Genomic DNA, 24,649 nt, shown 5'->3' with positions numbered 1-24,649 from the left:
AAATCAAGGGGGAACAAGGAGTTCCCTTGCCATGCAGGAAGTGTCTCATATTCTGTATTGGGGGGGGGGGGGGAGAGTATCAGTGTCCTATCTCAGCTATTCTTATTCCAGCAGTGGACAACTGGAAGGCGGATTATTGGAGTGGTAAGACTCTTTATTCTTCTGAGGTTTTTTTCTTCCAAAACCTGACATTCAATCTTTTGTTTAGACTCTGAACAGAATTAGGCCAATAATCCAGTCTTCAGCTCCCCCATGGGGTTTACATTTTGGTTCTGAATGTTTTGTAACATCCTCCTTTTGAACCTATGCACTATTTAGATGTAAAGTTTGCTGTGGAAGGTACTTTTGTTTATTTCTTCAAACTGATTTCTAAACCGTTGAAAACCGCCTCTTAGCTTCTCAGACAGTACTTGTTCATGCGTGTCGCATAGATAACATTGTGCTCACTTCCGTGGAGTTTAGGAGTCTGCACTGATTGGATAAACTGCATGTCTGTCAAAAGCACTAAGATAAGGGGCAGTCTACAGAGGCTTAGATGCACGTTAATCACAGATGTAAAACAAATATTAATATAATGTGTTGGTTATGCAAAACTGGAATGGGTAATAAAGGGATTATCAATTTTTTTTTAAACGATAACAATTCTGGTGTAGACTGTCCCTTTTTAAGATTGAAATACAGTTTCTTCCTAAAGTAGTGTCAGCAGAGAATATTAATCAGGAGATAGTTGTTCCTCCTTTGTGTCCTAATCCTTATCTCAGAAGGAGAGATTACTTCATAATTTGGATTTAGGACATTAAAGTTTTACCTACAACCAACAAAGTAATTTAGTCAGTCTTCCAGCTTGTTGGTATTGTTCTCCGGTAAACTTAAAGGACAGAGGGCTACTGCGGTATCCGTGTTTTTTTGTGTGCCTTTTTTTTTTTCTTACTTTAATTTATAGAGCTTACTTGGAAGCTGGAGGAGACCCACCTGCTCATTCTACTTGTTCAATGTCTATTTCCTGAGCCTTTAAGAATGAGGTCTCTGTAGAACAAATTTGGAAGGCTGCAACTTGGTCTTTTCACGGTTTTACAAAGTTTCATCATTTTGTTGTTTTTGCTGCAGCAGAGGCGGCATTTGGTAGGAAAGTTCTTCAGGTGGTGGTGGTACCTAGCATATAAAGGTCTGCCTTGCCGCTTACTTTTTTTTTTGTTTTCCCACCCATTACTTTTTTTCATGGACTCCACATCTTGGGTATTGGTTCCCCAGAGTAAGGATTGTGGAACTACTCATTGTACAATTTTTCACTTGGGATGGATAGCTACAACTATTTTTTGATTGCCTGATTCATAAATCTCACCTTTCAACACACTTTAAAGAGCTCATATATATACAGTCGTATGCAAAAGTTTAGGCACCCCTGACAATTTTCATTTATAAATAATTGGGTGTTTGGATCACCAATTTCATTTTGATCTATCAAATAACTGAAGGACACAGTAATATTTCAGTAGCTAAATGAGGTTTTATTGGATGAACAGAAAATGTGCAATATGCATCCAAATGAAATTAGACAGGTGCATAATTTTGGGCACCACAACATAAATATTGCATTAATATTTAGTAGAGCCTCCTTTTAGCTGAAATCAGCCTCTATGCACTTTTTATAGCCTGTAATGAGTGTCTGGATTCTGGATGAAGGTATTTTGGACCATTCCTCCTTGCAAAACATCTCCAGTTCAGTTAGGTTTGATGTTTGCCGAGCATGGACAGCCCACTTGAAATCACCCCACAGATTTCCAATGATATCCAGATCTGGGGACTAGGATGGCTATTCCAGAACATTGTACTTGTTCCTCTGCATAAATGCCAGAGTAGATTTTGAGCAGTGTTTTGGGTCGTTGTCTTGTTCTTCAACTTTGTGACTGATTCCTCAACATTATTCTCAAGTATCTGCTGATATTAAGTGGAATCCATGTGACCCTCAACTTTAACAAGATTCCCAGTACCAGCACTGGCTACACAGCATGATGGAACATCCACCAAATTCTACTGTGGGTAGCAAGTGTTTGTCTTGGAATGCTGTGTTATTTTGCCGCCATGCATAACTCCCCTTCTTCCAAAATGAAGCTATCTTGTCCAAATGTGCGTTTGCATACCTCAAGCGACTGTTTGTGGCGTGTGTGCAGAAAAGGCTGCTTAAGCATCACTCTCCCATACAGCTTCTTGTGCAAAGTTCGCTGAATTGTTGAACAATGCACAGTGACACCATCTGCAGAAAGATAATGTTGTAGGGCTGTTTTTGACCGTTCTCACCATCCTTTGCCTCTACGATATTTTACTTGGCCTGCCACTTCTGGCCTTAACAAGAACTGTGCCTGTGGTCTTCCATTTCCTCACTATGTTCCTCACAGTGGACACTGACTGATTAAATCTTTGCAATAGCTTTTTGTAGCCTTCCTCTAAACCATAATGTTGAACAATCTTTGTTTTCAGGTCATTTGAGAGATGTTTTGACACCCCCATGTTGCCACTCTTCAGAGGAGAGTCAAAGAACAACAACTTGCAATTGGCTACCTTAAATAACTTTTCTCATGATTGGATGCACCTGTCTATGAAGTTCAAGGCTTAATGGGCTCACCAAACCAATTGTGTGTTCCAATTTATCAGTGCTAGGTAGTTACAGGTATTCAAATCAACAAAATGACAAGGGGTGCCCAAATTTATGCACCTGTTTAATTGCGTTTTTGTGAATATTGCACATTTTCTGTTAATCCAATAAACCTCATTTCACTACTGAAATATTACTGTGTCCTTCAGTTATTTGATAAAATGAAATTGCTGATCCAAACACCAATTATTTATAAATGAAAATCATGGAAATTGTCAGGGGTGCCTAAACTTTTGCATTCAACTGTATGTTGCTAATTGCGCAAAGCAGAGGAGATATCAAACGATACTCTAGGCTTTGCAACACTATATACTTATTTTAAATACTTTGATAACATTAATTGAGTACATAGATCTTTTGCAATATAGTGCTGTACTGCTTCTATATACTATATGAAATAACAGATTTAAAGGGACAGCAAAGTAAAAAATAAACTTAAATTGATTGGATAGGATATAAAACATTTAAACAACTTTTCAATGTACTTCTATCATCAATTTCTTTTTTTATGACCCGATGAGTCCACGGATCATCTTAATTACTAATGGGATATTCACCTCCTGGTCAGCAGGAGGTGGCAAAGAGCACCACAGCAAAGCTTTTAAATAGCTCCTCCCTTCCCTTCCACTCCAGTCATTCTCTTTGCCTACGTTAGTGATAGGAAGTGGTAAAGTGAGCTGTTAGAAAAGATTCTTCAATCATCATGAGTTTATTATTTTAAAGTAGTGCAAGATTGTATTGCTTTGTCCTAGGGCATAGCCGTAGTCCATATCAGTCTCTTCAGTAGAGCTTTAGTGGCTTTAGAGCAATGGCAACTTGTGGGACATAATTCTCACTGCGCCTCCCCATGTATTTTTTTGCTGCCCTGTATGCCTTAGTCTGTGGAAAAGATTACTCTGCATGCCTTTTTCCCTCAGGTCAATGGGAGGGAGAGGACCTATTAAGCCTGTGAGCTGCCTAGCTGTCAGGCAGAAGTTAAGGTAAGTGCTACTTTATATATTTTCTGCGGGGACCCAGGAAGGAGTAAGCACACCATTGTTATTAAGTGCAATAGGAAAGGCACTTATATTGGGACACAAAGAACTCTCCAAGTCTGGAGAGGTTTTGGGACAGCATTTAGGTGCTAACAGATATAGTGTACTTATGTGTTAAAACGGAACAGTGTTTTTCCTGCTGTGATACGCCCACGATGGGCAGAGCGTCCAAATTTGCACCAATTCACATGCGCCTCGTTCAGGAAGTTATTCAGGCCACATTTTCCGAGGTGCTGTCTTGAAACGCATGGTCAGTGTAGAGCATGCGTTTCTAGCACCGGTTGGGAAATCTGTACTGTAGAGCTCCGGATTGAGGTTACTACTGCAGCGCAGCGGATTGAGAATTTCCTACTGCAGTGCTGAGCGGATTCACAGGGACCCGTTTTTCCTGTCGGGTAGGAGCATGTCAGCACGGTTGCTGGGGTGCAGAGGTGTTTTGGTTTTTTTGGCATTTTGGTAGCAAAAAGAACTTTATAGGCCTTAAGATAAAAAAGTGGTCACTTTGAAATTAAAGAGACAGTAACGTCTTGGGTTTAAAAAAAATTTCAAATAAAAAGATCAATTGTGAACAAGTATGGACCAAGGGGCCTTACAAAATGTTTCTTGCTCCTTGTGTTTTGAAGCTAATGTGGAACCACCAATCCCTTTCTGCCCCACATGTATTGAGAGGACTTTAAATTATAGGGAAAAGATTGTTTCTGAGCAAAACTTTTTTAAAAACAGATGCTGCCCAAGGGTCTGACGAGGGTCAAGTTATGCCACCGCTTTCTCCCCAAGCGTCCCAAAGTTTACCACCCGCACAAGCAGTGCCCTGCACTTCTGCTCTAGCGCCCGCTGGAGTTACTTTAAAAGCCAGTTTCTCTCATGTCTTCTTCAATTTCTGATGTATTGTCTGCCTTTCCAATGTTGCAGGGCAAACGTAAGAGCAAAACCAGACATTCAGTAAGTTCTGATGCCATTGTGGCAATTTCGGAGGTACACTCACAAGGTCAAGAAGAGGAGGGTACCGCTGTAACATCTGAGGGTGAAATCTCAGATTCAGAAAGGGTATTGCCTTCGATGGACTTGGAGGTTGTCTCTTTTAGATTTAAACTAGAACACCTCCACCTGTTACTCTGGAGGACACTGACTCCACGGTTGTGGTTGTCCCTATGAAGTCTAGTAAATTGGACATATATTTTGAGGTTCCTTTTTACTCAGAGGTATTTCCAGTCCCAAAGCGAACGATAGTGTTATCTTTCCTGAGAACTCACGGGTGGAAGGTAAATGTGGAAAAGAGTTCCCTAGTTCCGGACACAAGAGTCACCTTCTTGGGAACCATAATAGACTCCCTGTCTTTGAAGATTTTTCTGACAGAAGTCAGGAAATTAAAGATTATAGATACTTGTCTAGTCCTTCAGTCCACTCCTCGGCCATTAGTGGCTCAGTGTATGGAGCTAATCGGACTGATGGTGCAGGCAATGGGCATCATTCCGTTTGCTCGTTTCCATCTCAGACCTCTGCAGCTAAGCATGCTCAGGCAATGGAATGGAGACTATGCAGACTTGTCTCCTCGAATAACTCTGGAGCAGGAGACAAGGGACTCTCTTCAATGGTGGTTGTCTCAGGATCATCTCTCCCAGGGAACCTGCTTTTGCAGACCATCTTGGGTGATTGTGACAACAGACACCAGCCTTCTAGGGTGGGGGGCAGTCTAGGGCTCCCTAAAGGCTCAGGGAGTTTGGACTCAGTCTATTCTTCCTATAAACATTCTGGAACCAAGAGCGATCTACAATGCTCTCCTGGCCTGGCCTCAGTTAGCCACGGTCCAGTTTATCAGGTTCCAGTCGGACAACATAACTTCAGTGGCTTACATTAATCAACAGGGAGGAACGAGGAGTTCCTTAGCGATGAGAGGTAAGCAAAATAATCCAGTGGGTGGAGGCCCACTCTTGTTGCCTGTCGGGGATCCACATCCTAGGGGTGGACAACTGGGAGGCGTGCTTCTCTCAAGTGGGGTCAGCCAGAATTGGATCTCATGGCATCTCGACAGAATACCAAGCTTCCAAGATACGGGTCGAGGTCCAGGGACCCCCAGGCGGAACTGATAGATGCTCTGGCGGTTCCTTGGAACTTCAGTCTAGCATACCTATTTCCTCCGTTTGCTTTTCTTCCTCGGTTAATTGCTTGAATCAAACAGGAGAGGGCCTCGGTGATCCTCATAGCCCCGGCCTGGCCTCGCAGGATTTGGTATTCAGATCTGTTGGAGATGACATCTCTGCCGCCTTGGAGACTTCCGTTGAGGAAGGACCTTCTGATTCAAGGGCCGTTCCTTCACCCAAATCTAGTTTCTCTGAAGCTGACTGCTTGGAGATTGATGGTTTAATTTTATCCAAGTGGGGGTTTTCTGACTCGGTCATAGAGACCATGATTCAGGCTCGTAAGCCTGTGACTAGTAGGATTTACTATAAGATTTGGAGTAAATATCTCTATTGGTATGAATCCAAGGGCTACTCATGGAGTAGAGTTAGGATCCCTAGAATTTTGTCTTTTCTCCAAGAAGGTTTGGAGAAGGGTTTATCGAGAAGTTCCCTAAAGGGTCAAAATCTCGGCCTTATCTAGTTTGTTTCACAAACGTCTGGCGGATGTCACAGATGTACAATCATTTTGTCAGGCCTTGATCAGGATCAGGCCTGTGTTCAAACCAGTTACTCCTCCATGGAGTCTTAATTTAGTTCTCAAATTCCTTAGATATGAAGTTATCATGGAAAGTTTTTTATTTCTTGTTGCTATTTCTTCTGCTCGAAGAGTATCAGCGCTATAGGCATTACAGTACAAGTCTCCTTATCTTATTTTCCATTCAGATAAGGTGGTTTTATGTACAAAATTAGGATTTCTTCCTAAGGTTGTTTCTGATCAGAACATTAATCAGGAGATTGTTGTTCCTTCCTTGTGTCCTAATCCTTCCTCTCAGAAGGAAAGACTTCTGCATAATTTGGACGTGGTCCGTGCTTTAAAGTTTTACCTGCAAGCGACTAAGGACTTTCGTCAGTCTTGTTCTTTGTTTGTGGTTTTCTCAGGAAAGCGCAAGGGTCAGAAAGCTACGGCTACTTCTCTTTCTTTTTGGCTGCAGAGTATTTTACGATTTACATATGAGATTGTTGGACAGCAGCCTCCCGAGAGAGTTGCGTCTCATTCCACGAGGGCTGTTGCTTCCTCATGGGCATTAAAAAATTAAGCTTCTGTGGAACAGATTTGCAAGGCTGCAACTTCGTCCTCTCTTCACACTTTTTCAAAATTTTATAAATTTGACACTTTTGCCTCAGCTGAGGCTGCTTTTGGAAGAAAGGTTCTTCAAGCAGTGGTGCCTTCCGTTTTGGTTCCCTGTCTTGTCCCTCCCTTATCTGTGTACTCTAGCTTGGGTATCGAATCCCATTAGAAATTAGGAAGATCCGTGGACTCATTGTGTCATAAAAAAAAAGAAAAGAAAATTTACCTGATAAATGTATTTCTTTTTTGACACAATGAGTTCATGGCCCGTCCTGTTTTTGTAAGACAGGTTAGGGGTTATTGTAAACTTCAGACACCTCTGCACCTTGGCTTTTCCTTTCTATCCTTAACTTCGGTCGAATAACTGGGTTGGGAGGGAAGGGAGGAGCTATTTAACAGCTCTGCTGTGGTGCTCTTTGCTGCCTCCTGCTGACCAGGAGGTGAATATCCCATTAGTAATTAAGATGATCAGTGGACTCATCGTGTCAAAAAAGAAATACATTTATCAGGTAAGCATAAATTTTCTTTTTGCTTAGTTCTTTTGGTATCCTTTGTTAAAGAAGTAATCCTGGGAGAGCTCAGGAACGTGCACGTTTCCTTAGCCATCCAGCATCAGTGTTTGCAATAGTGTTTATAGCAAGTTAAATATACAAAAACTTATGCTATAGAATGCTATGGCAGCAGAGTTTGCAACCTTGTACATAATTGCAAATGCTTCTGCAAGATGGCAAAGGACACATGCACGCTCCTGAGCTTACTTATAATTACTTTTTAACAAAGGATGCCAAGAGAACTAGGCAAACTTGATAATAGAAGTACATTGGAAGGTTGTTTACAATTTCATGTTCTACCTGAATCATGAATATTTAATTTTGACATTTGTCTGCTTTAATGATTATCTAAGAAAAAACTGCCCACGTGGGAGCACTTGGTGACAACAGTCTCTAATCACACGTATTTCGTACGTCTAGTGCTTTGTAACGTTTGCATGAGAATTTCACTTTAAAGAAGGTGAAATCGCACAAATAGCATGTGGTAATATAAAATGATAAACTGTATAAATATAAAAAAAGTCATTATTTGTTTTCTCCTTTTCATTTAATTCCATTCTGAAATTGTGAGCTTTTCAGTTCCTGTTAGAAATGGAAGTGCAGAACATGGTTATATCCCACACAGTCATTGGCTGCACACTCTAGTGACCTATTTATAACTGTCCCTAATTGGCTACAGCAGAGAAGGTAACCTGAGTAACAACATGGGATTGTTTTACAGACATTAAATATTGACTAAATAAGTGGAACATTTTACACATTGAATGAAACTTTAGAAAAAATGTCTACATGTTGTTGTTCTCTGGCAAATCTTTTCTTTGACTGCATCATTCTATCTAGCATTTATTTAGTGTTTAATGTCCCTTTTTAAAGCATGTAATTTCTATGCATTAATGACCCCAGACAACTGTCTTTAACCTCTGCATAAAGGTTAAACACATGGCTAAAGTCCTGTTTCGGAGGCACACATTGCTTGCAGCACACTGCCGGTGATTGTCAGCTTGGGTAACTGCCATAACTTATTGGTTAACCAGCTATGTCTTGTTCAGGGGCTGCAGTGATCCTGAGTGGAATTTTTACCCCAGTTATCTTTGTTCATTTATGCATTAAATTATATGTTCTAAATAGTAGTTGTTTGCATTAGCACATCCCTTTAACTGCTTTCCAAGTTTTACGTACCACATCTTGCGTTAATGTAACTGATTGCCACCCGCAGGAAGCGTCCGAAGGCTATCAGCGCTGTATGATGGCGCAATATCATCGTAATGACAGTCCAGAAGATGTTAAGCGCAGGGCGATGGGAGATCCCGAGGTTCAACAGATAATGAGTGATCCGGCCATGAGGCTCATCCTGGAACAGATGCAGAAAGACCCACAGGCACTGAGCGAGTGAGTATTTTCGGCAGGACAAAGTGTATTTGCATGGGGTGTTTGATCCATCTTAAGTACTCATCGTACCGAGAATAAGGAATCAGGCGAGTTCTACAGACAGGGACATGAAACCCAAAATGAAGTTTAAACTTTACTTTTATTATTAAATATATTTTGTTCTCATGTTCTTCTTCTTCTTTCAGGAAGAGAATACCTAGGTAAGTAGCGTGCACATGCTTGGAACACTTTATGGCAGCATTTTAGCAAAGATGCTTTTGAGCACTAGTTAGCTTGCAGCAGTGTTTGCACAATGTATAACTGTCAAAGTATTCTTGCAAAACTGCTGCTATATAGTTCTCCTGAGCCTACCTACCTGCTTTTCAACAAAGGATATCAAGAGAACAAAGTAAAATTGATGTTTGTTTGTGGGGGGTTAATGATTGCGTATGATTATCACATTGACTAAAGTTTAGCAAGACTTGATGCCTGCCGGATAACTGCCAAGTAGCTTTGTATCTGTATTCCAAAGGTTTCTGTAAAATGTGTTACCAGTGATCCATTGTGTCTGTGAACTGTATTATAATGTGCAAATAGTTCCTTTTAATCTTTCCCCCCACAATGAAATATCTGATTTTGCCTGTCGAAACCATCATTTATACTGAATCTCAGTACTACAGTATCAAGCTATAGAAAAAGCTGGGTGAACCCAGCCCATTTGAAAGGGGGTTCCTGCAGCAGCATTGAATACATTGATTGCTTAACAGCTTGTTTAAGTATATTGTCCCTTCAAAGGGATATGAAACTCACATTTTTTTCATGATTTAACTTTCCTTCATTCTCTTTGTATCCTTTGTTGAAGAAACCACAATTTACATGGGTGAGCCAATAACATGAGGCACATATGTGCAGCCACCATTCAGCAGTTCCTGAGCCTACCTAGGTATGCTTTTCAACAAAGGATACCAAGAGAACAAATCAAATTAGATTACAGAAGTAAATTGGAAAGTTGTTTTTAAACTCTGAATCATGAAAGAAAAAAAAATTGGGTTTCATGTCCCTTTAACATTAAACTCTGTTTTGTAACTGTTGCTACATCTTAATCTTTTATCTACATTTTTTTCCCCTCCACAGACATTTAAAGAATCCAGTTATAGCCCAGAAAATCCAGAAGCTGATGGATATTGGTTTAATTGCCATCCGGTGATGACTCCCTTGCCCTCTTCTTCTCTCGTTGCTTCTCCTCCTCCCTTCGCATTCCCCTTTACCGCCCACCCATGTTTCAGAGGCGGTTAAAGGAAAGGGATTTCTTGGGAAAGTCTCTTGTGTGGATAAAAAGATTGGGAGAGGGTTACATGGTTCTAACTCTCTCCTTTCATATGTTCATTCAGTTCTTATCTCTTGTAAAAGTTTCTCAGCCTGTAATGTTAATAAAAAGCACGACACACCATGGTACTGTATCTGTGCCACATTTCTTTGTGAGTAACTGGCACATGGCCCTCTATGTAGACATAAATAAAACTCCTGTTTATTATAAGTCTTTTGGCCGATGTATCAGACCAATTTTATCACTTCTATCTGGTGTGAGGGGAAAAGTACAACTTAATCATTGGGGTAGCTGTAATGTAATTTACAGTTGGGTTCATAAGTAGTTGGACATTGATAAAGTTGTAGTTATTTTAGCTGTTAGAAGTTATATAATAAATTTGGGCTTAAAGGGACATGAAACCCAATTTTTATTTATTTCTTGATTCAGATAGAGCAAGCAATTTTAAACAATGTTCCAATTTACTTATCTAATTTGTTTTGTTCTTTTGGTATCCTTTTGTTGAAAAGCATACCTAGGTAGGTATAGGAGCTGCTGATTGATGGCTGCACATATGTGTTATTCACTCACCCATGTTCTATGCTATTTCTTTAACAAAGGGGTACCAAGAGAATGAAGCAAATTAGATAATGTAAGTAAATTGGAAAGTTGTTTAAAATTCTGAATCGCAAAAGAACTTCTTGGGGTTTCTTGCGCAGACTAACAGATTTAATTTGAGGGTATTTGCATCCAAAATGGGTGAATGTTTTGAGAATTGCAGCACTTTTTATATGTAGTTTCCTCCTTGTCAACTAACCAAAAGTAATTGGACAATTGACTCATTCTATTTCATGGCCATGTGTGGGCTTTTCCCTTTCTATTTAACAATAAAGCAATTTTACTAAAAAAAAAAGTAGGGTAATTAAATTATTCAAAGAAAATAGTACAGACTCCTCATTCCAAATGTATAAGGAATGTAGCAAAGCATGCAAAAAAAGCAATCAAACTAGCCAAAATTGAAAACAAAAGATTAATTGCAAAGGATTCTAAGTCCAAATCTAAAAAAGGTGTTTTTTTGTTGTTTTTTTAAATACACAAATGGCAACAATAAAAATCTAAGAAGGAAAGTATGGGCACATTATAATGTGTGATGGGTAGCATAATTAACAGTGACGGGGAGAAGGCTGAGGTACTAAACCAGTTTTCGTCAGTATTCACAAGAGAGGAACCCTAGTCATTCTTTGCCTTTCATCACGTTAGGAGGTGGCAGAGAAGTGTCAGAAAATTTGGAGAGTCCTGAAAAAGGATATCTGCCCTACGAGATAGAACTGGAGTTTTAAGTAGTCATGTCAACCTCTCAGTGAGAGTATTGATGAAAGTTAGTCTGGAGATGCAGAGAGGTTTTTATTTTATTTTTATTTTTCTGCGAAACAATCCAGACTGCTAACAGCTCCTAAGCAATCAGTATTGCCGAGTTTTACTGTCTGCTTTCTCTCACTCAAGTCCATGTCAGGAGCGCTGCTATAAGACTGTCACACTTGAGAGGCTGTGTTCTGTTCCATAGTATGGATACTGGAGGTAAGATCGTTTCAATTTTACACATAAAACGCTATAACAGGGTGACAGTGTGACTTTAAACCTTGATAGAATCCAGGGTAAATATCCTCTGAAGAGGGTTTATTGAACAGTTGGTTAATTAATCAGTGTATTAATTATTTGAATGCTGCTTTGTGTGTGATTTTTTTTTTTTCCCTGGGCTGATGGACTGTGTGTTTTTGGCTAGAACAAACAGGTTTCAGTTTTAAGTTATAAAGTCTAGGAAGGGAGACAAGCCTGCTAAGGCTCTTAGTCCCTCTGAGCCGTCTACCTCTCAGGACTCGGCATCCCGTTAGATTACTACTCTTGCTACATTATCCACTCCACATGCAGTTCCCCGTAGCATATCTAATCCTCCATTCAGAGGGGGCCTTCTTCCTGCAGACATTTCCGCGCAGTTACAAACGATGGTGTCTGCGGTCCTCAGTGCATTCCCTCGCTCTAACAAACGCAAGAGAAAGGTTAAACATAGAGTCCCAGAGTCATCTAAATATTTATCGGATTTAGCTATGTCCCAGTTATCCGATGCGTTAACCTCTTTAACGGGTGTACTTTCTGGGTCGGAGTCCTTAGCGTCTAAACCCCTGCTGCAGAGGAACCATCCTTTTAGATTTAAAATGAGCACTTTTTTTATTAAGAGGTTCCTGTTTACGTTCGAGGTTCCAGAGGCCGCGCTGCCCGAAGAACCTATGATACCTAAATTAGACAGAGTTTAGGAAGACGGGAAAAATCCTTTGACTTTTCCTGTGCCGGTTAAGATGGCGAACATTATTTAGAACGAATGGGAAAGAATTAGTTCTTCCTTTAACTTTTAAAGTTGTTCCCGGTCCCAGACTCTCATCTGGATTTGTGGGGCTTCATTCCTAAGGTGGATGGTGCTAAATCTACGCTTGCTAAACGTACTACTATACCTCTTGAGGATAATTTTGTTCAGAGAGCCAATGGATAAGAAAATGGAAACCTTTCTGAGAAAGATGTTTCAACATACAGGATTTTTGTTTCAACCGGTAACTGCAGTTGCCAGAGCGCTACCTACTGGTGCAACTCTGTCGGAACTCATTGTGGAGTCTTCCCTCTAGGATATTCAAGACAGAAAGCTCTGAGAATTGCTAATTCTTATCTGTGATGTGAACATGCAAATTATTAGCCTAAATGCAAAGGCCTCTGGCTTTGCGGTCCTAGCCCGCCGGGTGCTCTGGTTTAAATCTTGGTCTGCGGCTATGACTTCTAAGTCCAGACTCCTTTCTCTTCCCTTCAAGGGAAAGATTGTATTTTGTCCAGGCCTGGACTCCATTATTTCTACTGTTACTGGAGGCAGGGGTACCTTCCTACCGCAAGATAAGAACAAGTCTAAGGGATGACAATATTCTAATTTTCATTCTGACAAATCCCAACAACAACAATCCTCCAAGCCCGAGCAACCCAAGAGTACTTGGAAGCCGGTCCAGTCCTGGAATAAATCCAAGCAGAATAAGAAGCCTGCCGAAAACAAATTGGCATGAAGGGGCGGCCCCCAACCCGAAATTGGATTGTGTAGGGGGCAGGCTGTCTCTTTTTTTCAGATGCCTGGTTCAAGGATGTACAGGATCCGTGGGTCCTGAAGGTGGTATCTCAGGGATACAAGATAGGATTCAAATCTCATCTGCCAAGGGGGCAAATTCCTTTTCTCGAGTCTGTCTAGCAGACCAGAAAAGAAAGATGCCTTTCTAGGGTGCTTTCGGGATCTATCCTCCTTGGGAATTGTCCCGGTGTCTATCGAAGAAAGAAGTTTGGGGTTTTATTCAAACCTTTTCGTGGTCCCAAATGAGGAGGGAACGTTCCACCCAATTCTGGACCTAAAGTGCTTAAACAAATTTTTCAGTGTCACTTCAGGAAGGCCAGTTTATGACCACTATAGATCTGAAGGATGCTTACCTTCATGTTCCAATCCACAGGGAACACTTTCAGTTCCTGAGATTTGCATTCCTGGAGCTACTGCTCCAAGAATCTTTACGAAGGTTCTGGGGCTCTTCTAGCCGTTGGCAGAACTTATGGTATTGCAGTAGCCCCATACTCGAGTCCCTTCTCAGTCTTCTTCAATCGCATCGATGGAAGATAAACTTGGAAAAGAGTTCTCTTATCCCAAGTACCAGGGTGGAATTCCTGGGTACTATAATAGACTCCATATCCATTAGAATATTTCTAACAGACCAGAGACGTTGCAAGCTAACTTTGGCCTTGCCTTGCGGACCTAGAGTCCCTCTGTGGCTCAGTGTATGGAGGTGATTGGTCTCATGGTGTCCTGCATGGACATCATTCCTTTTGCCAGGTTCTGTCTAAGACCTTTACAACTGTGCATGCTGAGGCAGTGGAACAGCGATCATTCAGATATGTCAACAGATTGTATTAGACAGCCGGTTGAGAGAATCGCTGTCTTGGTGGCGCTGTCCAGATCATCTGTTCCTAGAGACATGCTTCTTAAGAACATCCTGAGAGATTGTGACTACGGACGCAAGCCTATCCGGATGGAGAGCTGTTAGAAGTGTCAAGAAGGCACAGGGCCTGTGGTCTCAGGAGGAATGCTGCCGCCGATCAACATTCTGGAACTTCGGGCAATCTTCAGACAATATAACATTGGTGGCTTGCATCAACCATCAGGGTGGAACGAGAAGCTCCCTAGCGATGAGGGAAGTATCTCGGATTCTGGAGTGGGCGAAGGCCCACAGCTGTTTACCATCAGGGGTGGGGCGAAAAGTTCCTTGGGGATGAAGGAAGTAATCACTGGTTATTTCTTTTCAATCTTATGTAAGAGACATTAAACATGTCCTTAACATAATGGAAAACCAGAAATGGGATCACACTTGGACCTGGGTTACAGTAGACACGGTATCTTTATACTCGTCCATAACCCATGTAAGGCCTCAAAGCAGTGGGTTTCTTTTTGATGTACTTTACTGAATATTCCAATGAATTTACGGAATATATATTGAGAATAACTAATTTTTAACTGACCCACAACTTTTTTTTTAGTTTCAGGGAGTTTTCGATCTCCAAAGATGTGGAACTGCGATGGGAGTGAAATTCGCCCCATCTTACGCCAAACTATTTTTAGGTTGGTGAAAGTTTTTCCACATCTTTGGAGACACAAATCCCATTAAAGGGACACTGAACCCAAATTTTCACGATTCAGATAGAGCATGCAATTTTCTAACAATTATTTCTTTTATAGAGCATGCAATTTTCAGCAACTTTCTAATTTACTCCTATTATCAATTTTTCTTCATTCATTTGCTATCTTTATTTGAAAAAGAAGGCATCTAAGCTTTTTTTTGGTTCAGAACTCTGGACAGCACTTTTTTATTGGTGGATGAATTTATCCACCAATCAGCAAGAATAACCCAGGTTATTCATCAAAAATGGGCCGGCATCTAAACTTACTTTCTTGCATTTCAAATAAAGATACCAAGAGAATGGAAAAAAAATTAATAGGAGTAAATTAGAAAGTTGCTTAAAATTGCATGCTCTATCTGAATTCCGAAAGAAAAAAATTTGGGTTCAGTGTCCCTTTAAGAGTGACATATTGATGTACATCGATGACCTCATTTTTATATAGAATGGTCCTAAAGACAACATCCCTCATTTTTGTACAACGATTTTAAACACTAATAATGTTGGGTTAAATTAAGTTTTTTACCTTTGAGAGTCACCCTTTGACCATCAATTATTTGGATCTCTCCTTGACAGGATGAGGAGATGGTAGAATTCTCGCTAAGGTGTACAGGAAACCCATTACTGGGAATTCACTTCTACATGGGAAAAGCTGCCACACTAGACACACTGCGGCTGCAGTGGCCAAGGGTGAGTTTACTCGCCTGAAAATAAACTGTTCAAGCAATGATGATTTCACTTTTCATGCCAATGAACTAGTGAGCAGACTAAGATATTGGGTACCCTTACAAAACCATTGTAGCAGCCAAAAAACAAGTGGAATCTAAGCAGAGAGCCCAACTCTTACAGGGATCCAATAAGAAACAAATTTTTAGGGGAGTTAATTTTGTCAACAATTACAGTCGACAGTTTCTGCAAATCAGAGATTGTACAAAAAAACACTTCCCAAAGTTGCAGCTGATGATAAACTCATTGATGTAGTGAAACAAGGGCTGAGATGCAGCTCAAGGAGATGCCCAACATTTAGGCTCCATACTATATCCCACTCAATTAAGAAATTAGCACAATTATAGTACATGTCTGACCTGTACAGGGATGTATGGATGTGGTCATAGGAAGTGCAGACCATGTGATTACTTGTTTAGAACTAAAGATTTCAGCTCACATGTAACAGAAGTTTTTCAAATTAAAACATGTATGAACTGTATGTCTACTCAGGCAATCTACATGTCAGTGTGATACTTGTGGGGTCCAATACATTGGATTCACTTCCAGGATTTGCTAACATCTCTCTACAATAAGCCAGGGCGCATCTTCCACCCCCTTGGTACGTCACTTTACAGAAAAACATGATGGCATTTTAACGCCTTTAAGTGGTGTGCCATAGAGGTAAAGGTTCCCAAAAGGGGAGGAGATGTGGACAAGCTCTTAGCCAAGAGAGAAATATTCTGGATGTTTAAGCTTAGAACTAGGTATCTAGAAGGCCTAAACTCTAGGTATGATTAAATTAACTATTAGGGGTGATGTATGTTTCATTCCATCATACCTTTTTAACCTGAGTTTTAATTTTCAATTTTTCACTTGCTTACTCTCCCATTCATGGGACCACTTCACCTACATTTATTTGATTATTGCAATTATTATTTACTTAGTTCTTGAATGTTACTTTGTGCATCCAATAATCTGTATATACATATATGTATGTCTTTTTCATGCAGACTCAGATTAGTATATCTGTTACCTTAGGGGCTTCTAATTGGTTACTTTCATTATGTATGAGAAACATTTTTGTGAATATGTATTAATCAACAATCATATGTACCGCAATGATAGGTAACTAGAATTTTGCCATTTAACATGTGTAACTGGGCGGGTGCACTCTCCCTTCTCTGAACCAATCAGGCTGGTTTAACGTAGTTTTAAACCATGAAGTAACCGCTCCAGACAGAATATGAATATGGCACATTACCGAAACGCGTAAGCCGTTCTTGTGCTGCGCCTCTCCACAGTTTACTTACAGGGTGGCTGTTGTCATTCTTTTTCATTTGGAAATAAAAGCTAACTTTTACTATAGAACGAGTCCTCTACATTTTTTTTATGAAGGAAGTATCTCAGATTCTGGAGTGGGCGGAGGGTCACAGCTATTCCCTGTCAGTGATCCACATTTTGGGTGTGGACAACTGGGAAGTGGATTTTCACAGCAGGCAATCCTTCCATCCAGGGGAATGGTCTCTACATCCCGAGGTGTTTGCAGAGATATGCAGCACGTGGGGGACGCCGGAGATAGAGCTCATGGCGTCCCGTCTCAATACCAAGCTACCCAGGTACGGGTCGAAGCCAAGGGATCCCCAAGCAGATCTAATAGATGCACTAGCAGTGCCCTGGAGGTTCAAACTCATATGTACCCATTAAAATTAAGTTGTTAAACATGCAGCTAGCAAAAAAACTTGAAAATATATCAAGACAAGGTTAATCAGTAATATTTTAAGATTACCAGCATCTATTTAGCGTGGTATTAGCAGAGGATTTAGTTCTGTTCAGTCGCCAGATTCTGTCCGCCAACAAGATCTAGTCTTTATATAATCGGGGAATCCTCTATATAATGTTTGAGATCATCAGTCCCATCTGTAATGTCGCTTGCCATTGAATTATGCGGTTTGAAGACATTGTCACCATGCTTATCAGAGGAGCCATCGCTCAGGGCCCTGCTTTCCTTAAGATTGTTCTCCGCTTTGAAATGTTCGTCCAGGATATTGTTTTGATCAGCGGTCGCAATTGTCTGGGGGCCCCCTCCAAACCCCACTAGAAGCACAATCGGCGTTGGAGTCTAAGTTGCTTTAAAAATAAACCAGCAAGGGTAATTTGCGCAACTAGAAATACTGAGCTTCCTCTTTAAAATGATCAAAAACAGCTATACATTCAAACACACAAAAAGAAGCGCTGGTTAACAAAATAGGTTTCTCTATCCACTTATAGGTAACCTGCTAAACAGTATAAGTCTATGTAAGCTATTAGGTGGTAAAAAAAAAAAATATTCAATTAAAAAGAAAGTCATTTTATTACATAAAATACAGCAAAATATTCCAGGATATATATAAAGTTAATTAACTAAAAACATCAAACACAAACATATTACAATTGTTACAATAAGCACCGAAAATGTTGTTACGCAGAGAATCTAGATACAGCTAGACAAAAAAATGTCTGCAACTTAGTAAAATGGAGTTTAATCCAGAGCCTCAAAGAATCCAGCAGTATCTAGAGGCAAAAGGAGACAGAGGGTCCCATTACAGGCAGTAAGGAGTTTAAAGAAATGGTGTATTCAAATACTTACACCGGGTCTTTGCGCCTCTGCTTTAAAGGAATCCAAACGTCCACAGGCGGTTTGAAAACCAAGGCGTCCACAACAAACATGGCTGTAGTGGTAAAATGTCCTCAGAGCTTGTTGTTGTAATTTATATTTCGTTTAGAGAGCCTTTGTATGGAGCTCAGGTGATTCTTGGAAGTGTGTGGGATAGTTACTTTCAACGGTTGCAGATGTATAGCATTTAGCCTATGCCAAACACACAGACCGTTGTTTTTCCCCTTCCTACACCTGCTCCTACAGGTAGGTGCTCCTCTGGATCAAAGCTTACAAATCTTAATGGAATTGAGCAATACGTTTCCGAGGTCTCCCTCCTTTCTCAAGCTCAGTTTCCAGAAAATTACTGCCTCTTGATAGGCTAGTTGCAATCAATTTAACATATAATATGTAAGTTTTTGGTTATTCAAATTAGTATCACAATGGACCTAAAGAATATCTTATAATATAGCTAATCTATATCCCTAGATAATAGCTTATTAGGTCTATAAATATAAAACAAGTGTAGTTAAGTCTTACAGTAAATTGTTATTTAAACTTAGATCATACACAATAAAAGAATTCTAAATGATACTCAATACAACTGTACAGGGAGTGCAGAATTATTAGGCAAATGAGTATTTTGACCACATCATCCTCTTTATGCATGTTGTCTTACTCCAAGCTGTATAGGCTCGAAAGCCTACTACCAATTAAGCATATTAGGTGATGTGCATCTCTGTAATGAGAAGGGGTGTGTTCTAATGACATCAACACCCTATATCAGGTGTGCATAATTATTAGGCAACTTTCTTTCCTTTGGCAAAATGGGTCAAAAGAAGGACTTGACAGGCTCAGAAAAGTCAAAAATAGTGAGATATCTTGCAGAGGGATGCAGCACTCTTAAAATTGCAAAGCTTCTGAAGCGTGATCATCGAACAATCAAGCGTTTCATTCAAAATAGTCAACAAGGTCGCAAGAAGCGTGTGGAAAAACCAAGGCGCAAAATAACTGCCCATGAACTGAGAAAAGTCAAGCGTGCAGCTGCCAAGATGCCACTTGCCACCAGTTTGGCCATATTTCAGAGCTGCAACATCACTGGAGTGCCCAAAAGCACAAGGTGTGCAATACTCAGAGACATGGCCAAGGTAAGAAAGGCTGAAAGACGACCACCACTGAACAAGACACACAAGCTGAAACGTCAAGACTGGGCCAAGAAATATCTCAAGACTGATTTTTCTAAGGTTTTATGGACTGATGAAATGAGAGTGAGTCTTGATGGGCCAGATGTATGGGCCCGTGGCTGGATTGGAAAAGGGCAGAGAGCTCCAGTCCGACTCAGACACCAGCAAGGTGGAGGTGGAGTACTGGTTTGGGCTGGTATCATCAAAGATGAGCTTGTGGGGCCTTTTCGGTTTGAGGATGGAGTCAAGCTCAACTCCCAGTCCTACTGCCAGTTTCTGGAAGACACCTTCAAGCAGTGGTACAGGAAGAAGTCTGCATCCTTCAAGAAAAACATGATTTTCATGCAGGACAATGCTCCATCACACGCGTCCAAGTACTCCACAGCGTGGCTGGCAAGAAAGGGTATAAAAGAAGAAAATCTAATGACATGGCCTCCTTGTTCACCTGATCTGAACCCCATTGAGAACCTGTGGTCCATCATCAAATGTGAGATTTACAAGGAGGGAAAACAGTACACCTCTCTGAACAGTGTCTGCGAGGCTGTGGTTGCTGCTGCACGCAATGCTGATGGTGAACAGATCAAAACACTGACAGAATCCATGGATGGCAGGCTTTTGAGTGTCCTTGCAAAGAAAGATGGCTTTCTTCTGTTATGTGTGATCAGTCCACGGGTCATCATTACTTCTGGGATATTATCTGCTCCCCTACAGGAAGTGCAAGAGGATTCACCCAGCAGAGTTGCTATATAGCTCCTCCCCTCTACGTCACCCCCAGTCATTCTCTTGCACCCAAAGACTAGATAGGAGGTGTGAGAGGACTATGGTGATTATACTTAGTTTTTATAACTTCAATCAAAAGTTTGTTATTTTACAATAGCACCGGAGCGTGTTATTACTTCTCTGGCAGAGTTTGAAGAAGAATCTACCAGAGTTTTTTCTTATGATTTTAACCGGAGTAGTTAAGATCATATTGCTGTTTCTCGGCCATCTGAGGGAGGTAAAAGCTTCAGATCAGGGGACAGCGGGCAGTTGAATCTGCATTGAGGTATGTAGCAGTTTTTATTTTCTGAATGGAATTGATGAGAAAATCCTGCTATACCGTTATAATGACATGTACGTATACTCTACACTTCAGTATTCTGGGGATGGTATTTCACCGGAATTACTCTGTAAAAGTACATTAAACCTTTTAATAGGTTTTTAATTCATGTTAAACGTTTTTGCTGGAATGTAGAATCGTTTGCATTTCTGAGGTACTGAGTGAATAAATATTTGGGCGTTATTTTTCCACTTGGCAGTTTGCTTGTTTTGCTTATGACAGTTTCGTTTCTCTCTCACTGCTGTGTGTGAGGGGGAGGGGCCGTTTTTTGGCGCTCTTTGCTACGCATCAAAAAATTTTCAGTCAGTTACACTTGTATTTTCTGCATGATCCGGTTCATCTCTAACAGAACTCAGGGGTCTTCAAACTTCTTTGAAGGGAGGTAGATTCTCTCAGCAGAGCTGTGAGATTTATGTAGTGACTGTGTTTTAAAACGTTGCTCTGTAATTTTTATGTTTAAAATTTAATTAGTGTTGCTTTACTAATGGGAACAAACCTTTGCTACAAGTTGTGTTGTTTTTAAAGAGTGATGCTATAACTGTTTTTCAGTTCATTATTTCAACTGTCATTTAATCGTTTAGTGCTTCTTTGAGGCACAGTACGTTTTTGTTAAATAAGATTGTAACCAAGTTGCATGTTTATTGCTAGTGTGTTAAACATGTCTGATTCAGAGGAAGATACCTGTGTCATTTGTTCCAATGCCAAGGTGGAGCCCAATAGAAATTTATGTACTAACTGTATTGATGCTACTTTAAATAAAAGCAAATCTGTACAAATTGAACAAATTTCACCAAACAGCGAGGGGAGAGTTATGCCGACTAACTCGCCTCACGTGTCAGTACCTGCATCTCCCGCCCGGGAGGTGCGTGATATTATGGCGCCTAGTACATCTGGGCAGCCATTACAGATAACATTACAAGATATGGCTACTGTTATGACTGAAGTTTTGGCTAAGTTACCAGAACTAAGAGGCAAGCGTGATCACTCTGGGGTGAGAACAGAGTGCGCTGATAATTCTAGGGCCATGTCTGATACTGCGTCACAGCTTGCAGAGCATGAGGACGGAGAGCTTCATTCTGTAGGTGACGGTTCTGATCCAAGCAGATTGGATTCAGATATTTCAAATTTTAAATTTAAATTGGAAAACCTCCGTGTATTACTAGGGGAGGTCTTAGCGGCTCTTAACGATTGTAACACTGTTGCAATACCAGAGAAAATGTGTAGGTTGGATAAATACTTTGCGGTACCGGCGAGTACTGACGTTTTTCCTATACCTAAGAGATTAACTGAAATTGTTACTAAGGAGTGGGATAGACCCGGTGTGCCGTTCTCACCCCCTCCAATATTTAGAAAGATGTTTCCAATAGACGCCACCACACGGGACTTATGGCAAACGGTCCCTAAGGTGGAGGGAGCAGTTTCTACTTTAGCTAAGCGCACCACTATCCCGGTGGAGGATAGCTGTGCTTTTTCAGATCCTATGGATAAAAAATTAGAGGGTTACCTTAAGAAAATGTTTGTTCAACAAGGTTTTATATTGCAACCCCTTGCATGCATCGCGCCGATTACGGCTGCGGCAGCATTTTGGATTGAGTCTCTGGAAGAGAACCTTAGTTCCGCTACGCTGGACGACATTACGGACAGGCTTAGAGTCCTTAAACTAGCTAATTCATTCATTTCGGAGGCCGTAGTACATTTAACCAAACTTACGGCTAAGAATTCAGGATTCGCCATTCAGGCACGTAGGGCGCTGTGGCTAAAATCCTGGTCGGCTGATGTAACTTCTAAGTCCAAATTACTTAATATACCTTTCAAGGGGCAAACTTTATTTGGGCCCGGTTTGAAAGAAATTATCGCTGACATTACAGGAGGTAAGGGCCACGCTCTACCTCAAGACAAAGCCAAAGCTAAGGCTAGACAGTCTAATTTTCGTCCCTTTCGGAATTTCAAAGCAGGTGCAGCATCAACTTCCACTGCACCAAAACAGGAAGGAGCTGTTGCTCGTTACAGACAAGGCTGGAAACCTAACCAGTCCTGGAATAAGGGCAAGCAGGCCAGAAAACCTGCTGCTGCCCCTAAGACAGCATGAACCGAGGGCCCCCGATCCGGGACCGGATCTAGTGGGGGGCAGACTCTCTCTCTTCGCCCAGGCTTGGGCAAGAGATGTCCAGGATCCCTGGGCGCTAGAGATCATATCTCAGGGATACCTTCTAGACTTCAAATTATCTCCCCCAAGAGGGAGATTTCATCTGTCAAGGTTGTCAACAAACCAAATAAAGAAAGACGCGTTTCTACGCTGTGTACAAGATCTATTATTAATGGGAGTGATCCATCCGGTTCCGCGGTCGGAACAAGGACAAGGGTTTTACTCAAACCTGTTTGTGGTTCCCAAAAAAGAGGGAACTTTCAGGCCAATCTTGGATTTAAAGATCCTAAACAAATTCCTACGAGTTCCATCGTTCAAAATGGAAACTATTCGGACAATCTTACCCATGATCCAAAAGGGTCAATACATGACCACAGTGGATTTAAAGGATGCTTACCTTCACATACCGATTCACAAAGATCATTACCGGTATCTAAGGTTTGCCTTTTTAGACAGGCATTACCAGTTTGTAGCCCTTCCATTCGGATTGGCTACGGCTCCAAGAATCTTCACAAAGGTTCTGGGTGCCCTTCTAGCGGTTCTGAGACCGCGAGGAATTTCGGTAGCTCCGTACCTAGACGACATTCTGATACAAGCTTCAAGCTTTCAAACTGCCAAGTCTCATACAGAGTTAGTTCTGGCATTTCTAAGGTCGCATGGATGGAAAGTGAACGAAAAGAAGAGTTCTCTCTTGCCTCTCACAAGAGTTCCATTCTTGGGGACTCTTATAGATTCTGTAGAGATGAAGATTTATCTGACAGAAGACAGATTAACAAAGCTTCTAAATGTATGCCGTGTCCTTCATTCCATTCAACTCCCGTCAGTAGCTCAATGCATGGAGGTGATCGGCTTAATGGTAGCAGCAATGGACATAGTACCCTTTGCACGCCTACATCTCAGACCGCTGCAATTGTGCATGCTGAGTCAGTGGAATGGGGATTACTCAGATTTGTCCCCCACTCTGAATCTGGATCAAGAGACCAGAAACTCTCTTCTATGGTGGCTTTCTCGGCCACATCTGTCCAGGGGGATGCCGTTCAGCAGGCCGGACTGGACAATCGTAACAACAGACGCCAGCCTTCTAGGTTGGGGCGCTGTCTGGAATTCTCTGAAGGCTCAGGGACAATGGAGTCAGGAGGAAAGTCTCCTGCCAATAAACATTCTGGAATTGAGAGCAGTTCTCAATGCCCTTCTAGCTTGGCCCCAGTTAAAGACTCGGGGGTTCATCAGGTTTCAGTCGGACAACATCACGACTGTAGCTTACATCAACCATCAGGGAGGGACAAGAAGCTCCCTAGCAATGATAGAAGTATCAAAGATAATTCGCTGGGCAGAGTCTCACTCTTGCCACCTGTCAGCAATCCACATCCCGGGAGTGGAGAACTGGGAGGCGGATTTCTTGAGTCGCCAGACTCTTCATCCGGGGGAGTGGGAACTTCATCCGGAGGTCTTTGCCCAAATACTTCGACGTTGGGGCAAACCAGAGATAGATCTCATGGCGTCTCGCCAGAACGCCAAACTTCCTCGCTACGGATCCAGATCCAGGGATCCGGGAGCGGTTCTGATAGATGCTTTGACAGCACCTTGGAACTTCAGGATGGCTTATGTGTTTCCACCCTTCCCGCTGCTTCCTCGATTGATTGCCAAAATCAAACAGGAGAGAGCATCAGTGATTCTAATAGCGCCTGCATGGCCGCGCAGGACTTGGTATGCAGATCTAGTGGACATGTCATCCTGTCCACCTTGGTCTCTACCTCTAAGACAGGACCTTCTGATTCAGGGTCCATTCAAACATCAAAGTCTAACTTCTCTGAAGCTGACTGCTTGGAAATTGAACGCTTGATTTTATCAAAACGTGGTTTTTCTGAGTCGGTTATTGATACCCTGATACAGGCTAGGAAGCCTGTTACCAGAAAGATTTACCATAAAATATGGCGTAAATACCTATACTGGTGTGAATCCAAAGATTACTCTTG

General features: G+C 41.3%; 1 protein-coding gene across 1 annotated transcript in view; it reads left to right on the top strand.

Annotated features, from left to right (window-relative positions):
* The window catches only part of STIP1 (stress induced phosphoprotein 1), a 141,505-nt gene extending 131,115 nt beyond the window's left edge, over positions 1 to 10,390 (top strand). Inside the window, exons 11-12 of the mRNA XM_053689245.1 lie at positions 8,704 to 8,876; positions 9,990 to 10,390. Of these exons, the coding sequence (XP_053545220.1) occupies positions 8,704 to 8,876; positions 9,990 to 10,062 (246 nt within the window). The 3' untranslated portion in view covers positions 10,063 to 10,390. The remainder of the gene's footprint in view (positions 1 to 8,703; positions 8,877 to 9,989) is intronic.
* Positions 10,391 to 24,649: the final 14,259 nt, after the last annotated feature.

Source organism: Bombina bombina, chromosome 7, assembly GCF_027579735.1.
Source record: "Bombina bombina isolate aBomBom1 chromosome 7, aBomBom1.pri, whole genome shotgun sequence".
NCBI lineage: Eukaryota > Metazoa > Chordata > Amphibia > Anura > Bombinatoridae > Bombina > Bombina bombina.
This window is presented reverse-complemented; position numbering and strand designations above follow the sequence as displayed.